The 17,251-nt window shown below is 43.6% G+C and overlaps 1 protein-coding gene across 3 annotated transcripts in view; it reads left to right on the forward strand.

Annotated features, from left to right (window-relative positions):
- Positions 1 to 17,251, forward strand: part of ATG10 (autophagy related 10) — a 310,382-nt gene that overhangs the window by 105,404 nt on the left and 187,727 nt on the right. For all 3 annotated transcript variants that reach the window (XM_073624449.1, XM_073624450.1, XM_073624448.1), the window contains exon 3: positions 6,733 to 6,858. In XM_073624449.1, coding sequence (XP_073480550.1) covers positions 6,733 to 6,858 — 126 coding nt within the window. The remainder of the gene's footprint in view (positions 1 to 6,732; positions 6,859 to 17,251) is intronic.

A 17,251-nucleotide genomic window follows, 5' to 3' on the forward strand; every position in this document is an offset into this window, starting at 1 on the left:
AAATCATTTTTGACACATTACCATAGAAAGACACAGTATACATTTACAGCAGTGTTCAAAAATTTTCTTTTTTTTTTTTTTTTTTGCTTATTTTTCATTTACAGCCCTTCAACGTATGACTTTTCAGAGTGAGAGAAATCAAAAACTAAATCTAGACAGCTGTGTTATTTTGTAATATTTTCAGTGTCATTTTGTTTGCAAACAGTATGACTCTAGCGTTAGATCATTGTAGTTTAGGACCTGTGGAAGATGTAAATATACCATCTGGTGTTTTTGCTCTAAATTTAAAGTTTAACTCCAGCCAAACTTTCTTTTTCCATTTTCTGTAGAAGAAGAAGAAATGGAACCACTCTTCCTATTAGTAAGAATTTAGCTTCATTTGTGATTTTTTATTTATTTATTTTAAAGTTTAAAGATTCATCTTTGTTTTGCCAGATACAGTTGTGCTCATAAGTTTACACACCCTGGCAGAATTGATGATTTCTTGGCCATTTTTCAGAGAATATGAATGATAACACAAAAACATTTCTTTCACTCATGATTAGTGTTTGGCTGAAGCCATTTATTATCAATCCACTGTGTTTACTCTTTTTAAATCATAATCACAACCAAAACTACTTAAATGACCCTGATCAGAAGTTTACTCCAGTTTTTAATACCGTGTAATGCCCCCTTTAACATCAATGACAGCTTGAAGTCTTTTGTGGTATTTGTGGATGAGGCTCTTTATCTTCTCAGATGGTAAAGCTGCCCATTCCTCTTGGCAAAAAGCCTCCAGTTCCTGTAAATACTTGGGCTGTCTTGCATGAACTGCACGTTTGAGATCTCCCCAGAGTGGCTCAATGATATTGAGGTCAGGAGACTGGGATGGCCACTCCAGAATCTTTACTTTATTCTGCTGTAGATAATAACAGGTCAACTTGTCCTTGTGTTTTCGATCATTGTCATTTTGGAATGTCCAAGTACGTCCCATGCGCAGCTTCCTGGCTGATGAATGCAAATGTTCCTCCAGTATTTTTTGATAACATACTGCATTCATCTTGCCATCAATTTTGACCAAATTTCCTGTGCCTTTGCAGCTCACACATCCCCAAAACATCCGTGTTTCGCAGTAGGAATGATGTACCTTTCATCATAGGCCTTGTTGACTCCTCTTCAAATGTAGCGTTTATGGTTGTAGCCAAAAAGCTCAATTTTGATCTCATAACTCCAAATGACTTCGTGCCAGAAGGTTTGAGGCTTGTCCAGGGTCGGACTGACAACTCACGGGGCCCCCTGGCAATTGGAGATCATATGGCCTCCCTGTGTCCCTGCCACACTGCCCACATTACATATGTTGGTCCCTACCCCTTTAGCTGCAAAGGCAGCAGCTGAGGATGTACACATGCTGAGGCAGGAATTATACCCCCTTTTGCTATTGGTGGGTGATCGTGACCCAATCAATTGAATAGTGCCACTCTGCAAACACCCTGCAACCATGTGTAATGCACGCAGTAGCAGCATGCTAGTGTGGGATCCAAGGGGTTAAAGCAGGTCATGTGATGAGGCAATACAATGCCACCTTATCGCCTGCTTTAACCACTTGGTCGCTGTACTACACAAGGTTGCGCGGCCTTTGCAGAGCAGCCCCATGCCAAGCATGACAGGGTGTATAATTCCTGCTGAGGCTGCAACATGTGTACGACCCCTGGCTACTGCAGTTAAAGGGGATGTGGTTGGGGTGGGGGTAAAAAAAAAGGCATAAACTATGAGGTTTTAGCACCCCCAAACTGTGAATGTAAACAAGCCCTTACTGTCCTGAGCTCCTTATCACATTTGGTTTTTAGGGGACACCTGGGATGAGAACAGAGAGGGATCCCTGAAATAAGGACAGAGGGGGACCCTGGTATGAGGACAGAGAGGTGCCCCTGGGATGAGAGCAGAGAGGGATCCCTGGGATGGGGGCAGAGAGGGGATGCCTGGGATGAGAGCAGAGAGGGGATCCCTGGGATGGGGGGGCAGAGAGGGGATCCCTGGGATGGGGAGCAGAGAGGGATCCCTGGGATGGGGGAAATGAGGGATCCCTGGAATGGGGGCAGAGAGGGGATCCCTGGGATGGGGGGGCAGAGAGGGGATCCCTGGGATGGGGGAAATGATGGATCCCTGGGATGGGGGCAGAGAGGAACCCCTGGGATGGGGACAATGAGGGATCCCTGAGATGGGGGCAGAGAGGGATCCCTGGGATGGGGGCAGAGAGGGATCCCTGGGATGGGGGCAGAGAGGGATCCCCTTTTGCTTTTGGTGGGTGATCGTGACCCAATCAAGGGAATAGTGCCACTCTGCAAACACTCAGCAACCATGTGTAATGCACGCAGTAGCAGCATGCTAGTGTGGGATCCAAGGGGTTAAAGCAGGTCATGTGATGAGGCAATACAATGCCACCTTATCGCCTGCTTTAACCACTTGGTCGCTGTACTACACAAGGTTTTGCAGAGCAGCCCCATGCCAAGCATGACAGGGTGTATAATTCCTGCTGAGGCTGCAACATGTGTACAACCCCTGGCTACTGCAGTTAAAGGGGATGTGGTTGGGGTGGGGGTAAAAAAAGGCATAAACTATGAGGTTTTAGCACCCCCAAACTGTGAATGTAAACAAGCCCTTACTGTTCTGAGCTCCTTATCACATTTGGTTTTTAGGGGACCCCTGGGATGAGAACAGAGAGGGATCCCTGAAATAAGGACAGAGGGGGACCCTGGTATGAGGACAGAGAGGGGCCCCTGGGATGAGAGCAGAGAGGGATCCCTGGGATGGGGGCAGAGAGAGGATCCCTGGGATGAAAGCAGAGAGGGGATCCCTGGGATGGGGGGTAGAGAGGGATCCCTGGGATGGGGGAAATGAGGGATTCCTGGAATGGGGGCAGAGAGGGACCCCTGGGATAGTGGCAGAGAGGGATCCCTGGGATGGGGGCAATGAGGGATCCCTGGGATGGGGGCAATGAGGGACCCCTGGGATGGGGACAGAGAGGGATCCCTGAGATGGGGGAAGAGGGGGGATCCCTGGGATGGGGGCAGAGGGGGGATCCCTGGGATGGGAGCAGAGAGCGGATCCCTGGGATGGGGAGCAGAGAGGGATCACTGGGATGGAGCAATGAGGGATCCCTGGGATGGGGCAGAGAATACCCTAGGATGGTGGCAGAGAATACCCTAGGATGGGGGCAGAGAGGGACCCCTGGGATGGGAGTAGAGAGGGATCCCTGGCATGGGGGCAATGAGGGATCCCTGGGATGGGGGCAGTGAGGGATCCCTGGGATGGGAGCAGAGGAGACTCCTGGGATGGAGGCAGAGAGGGATCCCTGGGATAGGGGCAATGAGGGATTCCTGGGATGGGGGCACAGAGGGATTCCTGGGATGGGGGCACAGAGGGATCCCTGGGATGGGGGCAATGAGGGATCCCTGGGATGGGAGCAATGAGGGAACCCTGGGATGGGGGCACAGAGAGGCCCCTGGGATGGGGGCACAGATGGGCCCCTGGGATGGGAGCAGAGAGGGGCATGTGGCAACTCTTTGCTTTGGGGAAGGGGGGGTCAGATTGGAAAATCCCCCCATACCACCCACCCCCCTACTAGCACATGTCCTCTCCCCTCAAAGAGCACCCCCCCAGCACATATTCTCTTGTACCCCCTCTGGCCTCTCCCATCACTTCTCCATGTGCTACCTGCCCCCAAACCCCTCCCCTATCCACAAACTATACACAGACCTCAGAATCCTCAGTGAGTCTGTGTGATGTGCTGCAGGCTCAGGAGGGAGAGATATTGGCTGCCACAGAGCGGAATCACTGTGGGAGAGAGCCCGGGGACAGGTGATATCCTGACTCCTGAGAGCCTGACACTAGCGAGCCCCTGTCAGCCTAGTTACTGGAGCTCAGTACTGGGACTTGTTCCGGCACTGGGCTCCGGGATAAGCAGAGATTGGGATGGAGGTACTCTCATGGGGCCACCTGCTGGCCCCCGGGCCCTCAGGCAGTGCCCAAGAGCCCTAATGGTCAGTCCGCCCCTGTCAGTGAGCCTGTGTGATGTGCTGCAGGCTCAGGAGGGAGTGATGTCGGCTGCCACAGAGGGGAATCACTGCGGGAGAGAGCCTGGGCACAGATGATATCCTGATTCCTGAGTGCCCGACACTAGCGAGCCCCTGTTAGTTACCAGAGCTCAGTACTAGGACCTGTTTCGGCACTGGGCTCTGGGATAAGCAGAGATTGGGATGTAGGTACTCTCATGGGGCCCCCTGCTGGCCCTAGGCCCTTGGGCAGTGCCCTAATGATCAGTCCACCCCAGGGCTTGTCTCTGTGCTGCTTGCAGTATTGTAAGCGGGATAGTTTGTGGCATTTGCGTAGTAATGGCTTTCTTCTGGTGACTCGACCATGCAGCCCATCTTTCTTCAAGTGCCTCCTTATCGTGCATCTTGAAACAGCCACACTACATGTTTTCAGAGATTCCTGTATTTCACTTGAAGTTATTTGTGAGTTTTTCTTTGCATCCCGAACAATTTTCCTGGCAGTTGTGGCTGAAATTTCAGTTGGTCTACCTGACCGAGGTTTGGTTTCAACAGAACCCCTCATTTTCCACTTCTTGATTAGAGTTTAAACACTGCTGATTGGCATTCTCAGTTCCTTTGATATCTTTTTATATCCTTTTCCTGTTTTATACAGTTCAACTACCTTTTCCAGCAGATCCTTTGACAGTTCTTTTGCTTTCCCCACGACTCAGAATCCAGAAACGTCAGTGCAGCACTGGATGAAAGATGCAAGGATCTGTCAGGAGATCAGAAACACATTGACCTTTTATACACACACACTAATTACAAGCAAAAAGATCACAGATGAGGATGGTTACCTTTTAATAGCCATTCAAACCCCTTTGTGTCAACTTGTGTGCATGTTATCAGGCCAAAATCACCAGGGTATGTAAACTTTTGATTCTCCTGACCTTAATATCATTGAGCCACTCTGGAGAGATCTCAAACGTGCAGTTCATGCAAGACAGCCCAAGAATTTCCAGGAACTGGAGGCTTTTTGCCAACAGGAATGGGCAGCTTTACCATCTGAGTGGATAAAGAACCTCATCCACAAATACCATAAAATACTCCAAGCTTTCACTGATGTTAAAGGGGGCAATACACAGTATTAAGAACCGGAGTATGTAAACTTTTGAGCAGGGTCATTTGGGTAGTAGAGTAAACACAGCTGATTGATAATAAATGGCTTCAGCCAAACACTAACCATGAGTGAAAGAAAAGTTTTTGTGTTATCATTCATATTCTCTGTAAAATGGCCAAGAAATCATAAGATGAGAGTACTCGAGAGTAAAGCAATCCCTAACACCTCACTCCAACAATTCCTAGCATAAGTTTCCTGTAAAAATCTTATCATGCATGAAGGTCATTGGTGAAATATAAATTAGTGAGCGAAAATCATTGAGGGTGCAGCCTGTCACCTGGAGGGAGTGAGCGTAAATCTTGCATAGAGAACAATTTCACATAATGTGAATTCACTGGAAGTCTCACAGTGTGAGTGGGAGCATCTGTTAAAGCGGAGCTCCACCCAAAAGAGGAAGCTCTGCTAGTTCACACCCTCCCCCCCTCCACTGGCACATTTGGCACTTTCTGGGGGGAGCGGGTACCTGGTTTTGACAGGTGCCCACTGCCACTTCAAGGTAAGATCGCCGCTCAGCGATCTACGACATTTCTGGCCCCTCCTCATTCCCCAGCTGCCTTCTGGGACACACAGGTCCCAGAGGACGGCAGGACCATTCAGAAAGTGCAGCTTGACAAGTGCATGTGCACTAGGAAACAGGCAGTAAAGCCGCAAGGCTTCACTTCCTGTTTCCCTTACTACAAATGCCGACGCCTGTACCCGAAGCCGATTGATGAATCGGCTTGAGGTGCCGACATCCTGGGATCCCTAGACAGGTAAGTTTCCTTATATTAAAAGTCAGCAGCTACAGCATTTGCTGACTATTTATTTATTTTTTTACAGACTGGAACTCTGCTTTAAGCTGCGGTGGTCTAGGCAGGGACTGAGCTCTGTCAGGTTAATAGGTGGGGTAGTCAGTTTTATGATGGTTACTGAGGTCACTGTAAATGAGTTTTCTGGCCAGAAAATGGTGCAAGGAGAAGGGGAACGGGCACCCTCTGGTATTTGGAGATTGAAAGTGCAGGTTGTACTTGCTTGCTCACCTGCAGCCCACCCCTCGCCATGTCGCCCAGCCCCCAGCAGGCCACGGCCTGACACTGGGGGTTGGGGGCCTCTGCAGTAAGTTATTTCCATCCGAAACTACCCTGTCCACAGGGTGACCACAGTTCTGGGCAAATTCATTGCAGAACGAACAATGTTGTCAACTTAGTAAAGGAAAGGGAAAAATAGAGGAAGCACTATATGATGCAGTCTGTTAGTGACTCATATGTCATTTTTAGTTTTGCAAACACTTACACTTTAAGTAATCCCATATATATGTAGACTTACTGTATGTATATGTGTATATAGGAATGTCTCATACTTCAGAAAATAAATCTTTGTATATATGTGCTTTGCAATATTTTATTTTCTAGTACTCATCAATAAAATGAAATCTCTGTATCTGTACAGTAGGCTAGCATTGAGGCACCTAATGTATATGTATAGCCAGCCAAAACAGAAATGCAGAGGTAGCAGTAGGTATGTAAAAATGTTTTTGACACTTTTTATGTCTTGTGATTTTAGATGCAGGGAAGTGATGATGGATACTTGAGTAAAACTTGCTACCAGAAAAGATCTGTCAGTTCAGAGAGCAGCCAATGGAAGAAGAGCAAAGAAGAGGATGAGAAAACTTCTGCTGTTACTGTGGATGTGAGTTTTTAGTTAATTCCACTATACTTAAGTTAAGCGATAACCATTTATATGTGCCCCTGGTTGTACTGCTGGGACCACATGTTGTGCCGAGCTTTGAACATTTTGGAGGTTGTAGACTCATTGATCCTACTGTTTCTATACTGCCACTGTGAGACTTAAAAAGTTCCTTGCATACTTTTGAATTTTAATGACTCAAAGATTCTGAAGCCTACAAGGAACTAAGTATATGTCAGCACACTGTCATTGCAGTATATCTACAAGAATTATATTGTGCACTTCCATAGGACCAAAGTGTACAAAACAAGACAGGATTCAGGCAAAGATCAAGACCAGTGGGAACTTGTAACATGGACATGCCTGGGAACACCACAATTCTGCCATAACCATTAAACTGGTTAAAAACATGATTGCTAGAATATGACTATATACAGCCAATCAAACGTCTTTTCCGAATGTTGAACGTTCTGCTGTTACAGGGTTCTTGTAGTCTAATGGATATTTATTTTTGTTCAAAGAGGGCCACAATTATAATCATATGGGTTAAAATGAATACAGGAAGAACCTATACAGATGATACCGTAAATAGTCTTATGGTTTATTAAGTCATAAAAGCAAGGTAACATCAGGTGCGGTGATACAAAAACTTGGAGGGTTTTGTCTTATTCCTCATGTGCAGATAATAGTTTAAGCTTTGGTTTTTTTGCCTATTGGAAGATTGCAAGACATGGGCTAAATAATGGATGTGCATACTAGAGGTAGAGGTACAATTAGGTGAACCTGTTATCAAGGGACTTTTTAAGGGCAGTTTGTATCATATAGGATCCATTTTTGGTGTTTGAAAAATTTATTGTAGGGCAAAGCAACAGATTCACTTTAATTTCGGCCTCCACAGTAGCTTATACTAACCCACATTTTTCTCTTGCTGTCCATTCAGCTGCCAGGAGTAAAGGAATGTTCTGTGTAGACTATGGGGAAGATTTACTAAAACTGGAACCCTCAGAATCTGGTGCAGCTGTGCATGGTAGCCAATCAGCTACTAACTTCAGCTTGTTCAGTTAAGCTTTGACAATAAAACCTGGAAGCTGACTGGGTTCTATGCAGAGCCGCACCATATTTTACAGGCTCCAGTTTTAGTAAGACAACCCCAAGGTGTCACTGAACACAGGGTTGTGGACTTCCCATGTGCAGCAGAAATTGCCTAGCAAGCATGTAATATGGAGTGTGTCATATACTCCTCCATAGCTTGTAAGTGTTTCCCAAGTGAACTGGCATGGGAGAGCAGGAATGGTATATAGTGGAGAGGAATGAAGGAGATTAAAGGATAAGTTCACCTTTGGGAACATGTTACATGTTCCTCCACCACCAGTTTATAGGGTGGAACATGTAACATGTTTCCGATCCTGCAGATGATCCCCACACACCATGTGACAGCAGGCTGGGAATCTTCGCCCTGTAGCTGCTGTCACTATTTGAAAAGAGCGCATTCCACACGGCTGCGTCATTGATTCACAGATCCCTGTGCATCACTGAACTACAAGTACCAACAGTTTTTGTGGCTGTTGGCTTGTAGTTCTCAATTAACTACCAGGGGGCTGTTGAGTGCTTGAGTAGTTCATTGAGTCTTCCTGTCCTTGTGAAACTGCTTTCCCATACAATGTACGAGCATACAGCTTACGCTGACAGTCTGTAGGAGTCCTGCATGGCACCAATCACATGTGCAATGCTTTCCAGGCTCCTACAAAAAAAGAAAAAATAAATGCATATTTTTTTTACCTGCAAAACAATGTGCATTTACTAATTTTAAAAAAAGTGAACTTATCCTTTAACCACTTCAACTCTCATACCTTTATACCCTTTATGGACCAGAGCATTTTTTCCATTTGCATGGCCTGTTTATTTAATGATAATTTTGTGATTACTTTGGATAACAAAGTAATACATACATTGATTTTTGGGGACAAACTATCCTTTATTTAGGCAATGTTGTCTTGCAAATTATTTTATTTCCTATGCAATCGAAAGGCAAAATAAAGCGTTACTTTTTTTAGCTTGACCACTGTGTTAAAAAAGTGATATTAAGGAAGATTAAAAAAAATATACATTTTATTTTACATTTTGTATTTTTTAAAATAACATTTAAATATGTTTGTGGTACAAAGCATGGCAAAGTTTTTTTTTTCAGTTTTGCATTTTTTTTTTTTATTATAAACAAGGAATTTAAATATATATATATTAATGGTAAAAAAATAGAAGCAAACTCAAATCAGCAGAAAAATAATAGCTAAGCAGAGAAGGGGACTATTGAGTTAGCTAACTTTAACAAAGGGTTAAATAGGAATACATTTTATTTAACAATTATTTAGCACAGGAGCAAAATCATTTTCACAGCCCCTGATGCTTTGCAACATAGTATGTAAAAATTCCTGCCTTATATTTTGAAAGCTGCTAATAGCGTCAGGGGGAGTGCAGCAGAAAATTATGTTGAAGTTTTCTTTTTAGGACATAACTCCTACGTTTAAAATCCTGACAATATTCCTTCAGGCAAGGGATCTCCCCCCAACCCCCTCCCCCTGTTGGTCACTAGCCCCGCACTTACCCCATCTAGGTCAGGGGTAGCGCTTTCTCCAGGTGGTGGGAATCTCCTCTCCTGGTGCTTTACTGCGGGTTCCCCTGTGTCTCCTCCCTCCTCAGCGGCCAATAGGATCGCTTCTCCTCTTGGCCATTTGGGTCCCGGGAGGCGAATCAGGAAGACAACAGCAAATATTAATCACACAACTGGGTGGGCTCACCCTTTTTTGAAGTCTATTAGATCTTTTGGCTCTAATCACGTACTTCTAAAATAAAAAAAAAAAAAACCCTATTGGAATTTATGCGTCTGGCACCCCGCATGTAGATTAGGGGGGCAGCGCCCCTGTGCCCTGCATTACAGGCCGCCACTGACAGCAATAGCCTGTTTTATGTATCATTCTTTATTAAACTTGTGTGCATTATAGGGCCATGGTAATTATATCTTTCTGTGTTTGATCTTGATCCAACTGCAATGTTTGTGATGTGGGACATTTTGCCAATTGTCTGTATGTTGATTTGTCCGTGAAACTAATTAAAAAGACATTACACTACAATCCTGAAGTGGTTAAAGAAATCCTGCTGCTTTGCTATAATTGGGCAAAACAGAGGGTTGCGTCTTTAAAGTACACGTAAAAGCAAAACTTTTTTATTTGGATAAGGAAGGGGAGGCGTAAAACAAAAAACCTTCTGCAAGCAGCTCTTCGATGCAGCAGGTGGGGCAGAGAAATTTGCCTGCTATACTCTACAGCTGGTGGTGTGCCGCTGGCAGATGTGTTGCAAGGACCTGTGACACCCTTTGCTATACCATCATCCCTGTCAGTGGAGACTGATGAGAGATCATGAGATATAGGGGATTAGACATGAAAGGTGAGAAGTGGAAAGGAGAAGAATTGTGTCCCTTTTGTGTGGCTTTCAGGTGCTCTTACCAACGGGGTGAGTGGTGGGAGGTTAAATGCCTTATCAAGCATGTGGTACCCAAATGGCTGGTGTTTTGCAAGGTTTGATCTGCTTGTGGCAGAGATTGCAGCTTGCATCACTGCGATCGGCTGCACATGTGCTAAAAATGGCCCACGGTGCTGAACTGTGGGAAGTGGGCTGGGAGATAACAGCTCCACAATCTGATTGAAAAGGGTGGCTGCTCTCTACTGATCCATGATGGCTGCCTCTGGAGGACATCCTGCCTCATTGGGGTTGTGCTTCCCCCTCACTTTCCTCCTCTGCTCTATCCGTCACCCAAATCGTGTCAGTGACCTCATCATCCCCTCCATCCTCATCATCACTGGAGCCAACTTTGCAATACGCTGCCGCTGGGGAACATGACTGCCAACTTGTTGTTTATCAGTGTTCTCCCCTCTCTGTAGGCTCATGTTACTCTTTTCCTCTACCTCAAAACCAACATCAGAATCAAGCAATGTCAGTGCACCCTCAAGAAGCAAGTGGCTTATGCTGTGTTCAAATAATTCAGCTGACTCCTCCATGCATGATTCTGGGGCTAAGGCAGGAGTAACTGTGGACAAGGAGGCAGAATAGGCTGCTCTGGCAGCTGCGGTGGACTGCACACTAGTGCCAGCTTGGGTCATAGAGGATGAGGAGGACAAGGATGGTGTAGTAAGCCAGTCCACCACCTCCTCTATATGCTGTGGCTGGATAGCATGGGCAACATCACTAAACAGAGACAAACGTGCCCTGCCTGAGGACGGACCACGTCCACCTTTGCCTGTGGACACAGACACTGCTGGCCCCCTCATGGTGGAATGGGAACGACTGCCTCACAGACATGATGGGGAAGGGGGCTTATTACCCAAATTGAATAAAAACTGGGAAATGTGTGGTTGGATGCACTTTATTAAATGAAAAGTGGTGTTTGGTGCACATTACATTGAGGACTGACGCGGACAGAAATGTAAAAACTATACACCAGAGTTGCAGTCAGAAAAACTGGAAAAACTGTGGCTGAAAATTTAAATAAAAAGGGGGCAGGCAGGGGACAAAAAAACAGAACACGCAGCAACCAAAATAAAAGGGTATACAGCACTATATACAGCACTAAATGTTATGTAATGTAATATGTGTTAAACACTGCACTACACTGACACTACACTATACTAACACTACACTAACACAATAAGTGAACACATTAACTCACTAGCAGCAAACTGAGCCCTACTCTATCTCCACTCCAACAACACACTGCAAAAGCTTCATGTGGGAAGGAACCTTTTATAGTGTGGAGCGGGACTATGAGCACTGAGCCGTGATTGGACAAAGTCGTCATCACTTTGTCCTATCAGGGCTCCTACAGTGCTCTGTGCCCTAATTGGCAAGGCTTCATCCAATGAGGGCCTTAGAATGCACTGTGCAGCATGCAGTGCATTGTGGAGAACTCACCAGGCGAGTGCCCCACAAATTCGGGTGTTCGCCGAACGGGCGAATAGGCAATGTTCAGGCAGAACTGTTGCTCAGCCTGAACCATTCGCCCAACTCTACTAAGTAACCTGCATTTAAATAAAGATGTTAGCAAAATTCCCCTTTAATATGCTATGACGGATTGGTGATGGGTCCTTTATAAATAGCCAGGGAAGATTGATAACAGATATGGATCGTGCTCTACTAGAAGCTATTGTTGTTCCTTGAATCGTTTGCTGTTGGAAGTTGTGTCTCATAAACATACACACTACATCTTGAATGTGACATTTCTTCTTATTCTTTTCCTTCTTGGCTGCTCCTCTGAGGGGAAAGCAATGATCTCGCATTGACGCAGTCTTTGATCTCTCCTCAAATTCTGTTTTATATCCCCTAAAGTATATGTTTGATTGACTGTTACTACAATAAGTAAATCAAACCAAATTTATAAGGAAGCTGCAGGGAGAGCTTAAAAGATGACTTCCCTGACCTCCCGCAAATTTATTCCTGTGTCCCATCTTGTTGCATTGTAACCTTACAGAGCTGATTATCTGTGTCAGTGAAATTGGTTTTGTTATGGATTGCTAACAAATACACTCTACATTCTCTGGAAGTGAATGCAAAAATATGGTTTTGTGGCCAAAGTGTTCCATTATTGGATTTAAAGAATGTAGGAATGTAGCCTACGCTGAGAGATAAAGTACATTAATAAGAATAAAACTCTGCACCAATCACAACTCATAGATATGGCTGAAGGATGTTATTTAAGACCATCTCCTCCATCAACTGAGGACCCTATGAGATAAATTGGGCAGTTAAAGTGATTGTAATCCCTCATCGCCTGTTCAGTTTAAAACAGAAATGAAAGGCACAAAATTTGAGTACATACAGTGTGTACAAAACATTACAAATACTTTTTTTCCGATCACATTCAGCACAGAGAGGTGAGGGAGGAGAAACAGCAGCACACCTTTCTTTCTAGTGAATGGCTGGAGGGGGGGGGGTCAGCCGCAAGTCTGATCATTGGAGCAGAGCAGGCTGTAAAACTGACCACACTGTGCTCTCATGCCTAGTGTAGTCAGTTTTTAATAGGAAAGCAAACAACCTGGCAGGAACACATAATCTCCTGTGCTCAGGAGCTTAGTCCATGTCCTTAGTCCTTTGGATAAAATATGGAAGTCAAAGGTCTCGCTGTCCTCGTCAGAACAATGGGTGTTCTTAGAGCTGAAACATATAGAAAAACAGGGAGGGTGCACCAGCCTTATGCATTACTAAAGATAAAATGTATTTAAATAATAAAAACAAAAGTCATACTCACAAACAAATATTAAAAAGAGGCTTAACATTGCTCCAAGAATTCGGAACCATGTCTTCTAGACACCTGCAACCTGAACCGGGTATTAGGAGGAACCAGATGGCATCGCAAACGGCTTACGCGTTACGAGGGAGTACCCTCTTCATCTGAGCCTCAGCAATAGCCAGGCTAGGCTGATCCCTGATCTCTGCCATTACTAGTGACGTTTTTTTTTATAGATATAAAATTCCATAAATATATCCCATAGTTTGCAGGCGCTATAACTTTTGCATAAACCAATCAATATACGCTTACTGGGATTTTTTTCTACCCCAAATATGTAACAGAATACATATTGGCCTAAATTGATGAAGACATTTAATTTTTTTACATTTTTTTATTGGATAAGTTTTATAGTAGAAAGTAAAAAACATTATTATTTTTTTCAAAATTGTCCATCTTTTTTTTATAGTGCAAAAAATAAAAAACGCAGAGCTCTATTTGAGGGAAAAACGCAAAGCTCTATTTGAGGGAAAAAAAGGACATGCATTTTATCTGTGTGCAGTGTCGCATGTCTACGCAATTGTCAGTTAAAGTAACACAGTGCCGTATCACAAGAAATGGCCTGGTCATAAAGGGGGGTGGTAAAAATTCCAGGGCTGAAGTGGCTAATTAAATCATTTCTTACTGTGTTTTTCTGCCTACTTGTAATGTCCCCTGTGAACTCCCGAACCTCTTTTTTCCCTCACTTCTATTTGTTTTAACTGCTTGCCGACCTGCTCATGCAGATTTACTGCGGAGAATGGCATGGCTGGACGAAATCCTGTGCGGGTACGGCCGAGCTTTTAAGAGACGCCGGAGGTGTGCGCCCACTGCATGGCGGGGACCCAATGCATGTGGCTGGCGGGCGCGATCGCCGCCAGCCACGCGCGATTGCATGCACGAGAGCCAGCATGGGGATTTGTGTGTCTAAACACACAAATCCCTGTTATGTCAGGGGAGAGAAGACATTATAGTTTTCCTACTAAGTAGGAACAACGATATGTCTCCTCCCCCAGTCAGTCCTATCCCCATACAGTTAGAACACTTCTAGGGAACACACATTTATTCCCTTGATCGCCCCCTAGTGTTAATCCCTTCCCTGCCAGTGACATTTACACAGTAATCAGTGCATATTTATAGCAATGATCGCTGTATAAATGTTAATGGTCCCAAAAATGTGTCAAAAGTGTCTGATCTATTTGTCACAATGTCGCAGTACCACTAAAAATCGCAGATTACCACCATTACTAGTAAAAAAAATAAATAAATAATAAAAATGCCATAAATCTTTCCCATAGTTTGTAGACACTATAACTTTTGCGCAATCCAATCAATATATGCTTATTACAATTTTTTTTTTACCAAAAATATTAGAAGAATATATATTGGTCTAAACGGATGAAGAAATTTGTTTTTTAAAAACATTTTTGGGGATATTTATTAGAGCAAAAAGTAAAAAATATTGTTTTTTTTTTTTTTTTAAATTGTCTGTCTTTTTTTGTTTATAGGGCAAAAAAGAAAAAACAGCAGAGGTGATCAAATACCACTGAAAGAAAGCTCTATTTGTGGGGGAAAAAAGGACGCAAATTTAGTTTTGGTACAGCATTGCATGAGCGCGCAATTGTCAGTTAAAACAACGCAGTGCCAATTTGTAAAAAGTTCTCTGGTCAGGAAGGGGGTAAAATCCTCTGGGGCTGAAGCGGTTAAACAAGCAGTGCACGTTACTTGTGGTCATGTGCACTGCTATATGTGCACTGCTAATCCCATAGTCCATATAGCCCATCTCAGGAGGGAGCAAGAGAGGGTGGCTAGTGCTACATACTTACATGCAATGGGACAGTGGGGAATGAATGTAGCCACCCTCTAAAAGGAAGTTACAGCAACAACAAAAAAAAAAAAAAGGATTTGGAGATTTGGAGCAGGCTGTGAGCAATAGAAAAAAAATGTATCTTTTTAAACCAGAGTCTAGTCTTATATGATTGTTCAGCTTTAGTCACTCAAGCACTCCAAAGTTGTTATTTTCTAAGTGTTTTGTGAGTGGTGGATTCCCAATGGTTGGATCGCAGACAAATAGCGCTTTTACCTTCTTTTTGGAAATGCACTTTTAGGCTCAGTTTATGTTTTTAAAATTGCATTTTGTTCCTTCTTCTTCTATTTCTTTTTTGTATTGTTTTTATGCCAAGTATAAATTAATACACAAGCTAAACTCAGCAATTGTCAATCCCTGGAACCTCACATAGGGTAAATACTTTGGCAGACCCTTGTACATCACATTGTTTTTGATGGCATTCATTATCCTAGTTGTTGATGCCTATGGTAAGTTAATATAAGCCATCATGCAGTAAATAATGACACATTGCCTTACTCTTGGACACGACATGTTTGTACCAGGTGCAGCAGAGCATAGCCTAATGTAAAACTGCAGCCCTAGATTTGTTACTTTCACATTTTCTATTGATGTTTCTTAGATTAACTCGGAGTGAGACACGAGCGGTGCTCAGTAGTGACAGTCAATCAATAGAAATATGAGGACATGAGTCATGTTTCTTCATCAGTACCTTGCTGTAATGTTCAATCTGAAATTGTTTTCTTTTCTCCTGAATGAGATGGGGTAATGACTGTACAACCAGTCCTCGGAGGATGAATCCATGATGATGTCTAGGATGGATGCATAAAATAGAACACTAAGCGACTCATCTGTTATCTGGGGGAGAGATGGAAGATAAACCACTACAGAATGTTCTATTAACTGCGACTTCTGATGTCTGCCGACTGAGCGTGTGCTGGCCAAAACATTGTCACTGGCTGGAATAATAATCATTTCCTTATCATTATCACTAAAAATAATGTTTAGTACGGTATTTTTTGTCAAAATAACAAAAGTAACTAAAGATAATACCTTGAAGCTGAACTACAGGAATGATCTTTTGATCCAGCTTGGTTACATCTAATTCTTCATATCTCACATCTAGAGGGTCACTGAGGAGCAGAGACGTGCGGTAAGGTCAGTGGCTGGTGAGGCACTGGCTAGTATCAGAGCCAGATACACACAGGTTACATACGCCGCAAACTTTAAAATGAGAGCAATAATTCTAGCACTAGATCTCCTCTGTAACTCTAAACATGTAACCTGTAACGTCGAGATTTTTAAGTATTAAAGTTTGGCACCCATTCCACAAGTGTGCACATTTTTAAAGCATGACATGTTAGGTATCTATTTACTCTGCGTAACATCATCTTTCATAGTATGCAAAAAAATCAGGCAAACTTTAGTGTTTGTTTTTTTTTTTTTTTTTAATTCATAAAACAGTTTCTTTCCAAAAAAAATACGTTTGAAAAATTGCTGCGCAAATACCATGTAACATAAAAATTTGCAACGACCACCATTTTATTCCCTAGGGTGTCTGCTAGAACAGTATGTATAATGTTTGGGGGGTTTCAGAATTGGCCTGGGTAGGACAAGGGGTTAATTACCATAAGTAATTTACAAATAATTATTATATATTGTTTTTAAGGTAATTTACTAGATTTCCAAAAACTGTACTCAAGCAAGTGGCTTAACGGACAAATTACTGAAGTTTGAAGTTTTAACTTCAAACCAGTAATTTCACAGTAAATAAATAAATAATAATTATCTTATAACATATATATACCACAATAATATATGATTTAGCTTGTACCTTTTCAACAGCAGCAGATTCTCATTCTCCCTCTTAACTATGTGAGAAAAACATGGGATTGTGCGTAATTATTATATCTATAAACACATGTTTTTTCCTTGTAGTTAAGAGGGCTGGGCTGGAAGGGAGCATGTGTCTTTTAGACACATGTCCCTTTTATGACATTGCAGTGAGAGGCGTGCCACCACTGCAGCATTTTTATTGGACAGCTGGGGCTAATGGTACTTTACCATTGGTCCAAGACTCCAAGCTGTCCATTGAGCTCAGTGCCTCTGACAAGAAGTGAGGAGATGCACTATGAGGTCAACCTCTCAGTCTGCTGCAAACAGAGTGTGCCAGCTTGTATTTAAACTGGCCGCTCTGTATGTAGCCTCTGACAGGCTGCGCAAGGAGCCCAGTATCT

The sequence above is a fragment of the Aquarana catesbeiana genome, linkage group LG01 (genome assembly GCF_042186555.1).
Source record: "Aquarana catesbeiana isolate 2022-GZ linkage group LG01, ASM4218655v1, whole genome shotgun sequence".
Classification (NCBI taxonomy): Eukaryota; Metazoa; Chordata; class Amphibia; order Anura; family Ranidae; genus Aquarana; species Aquarana catesbeiana.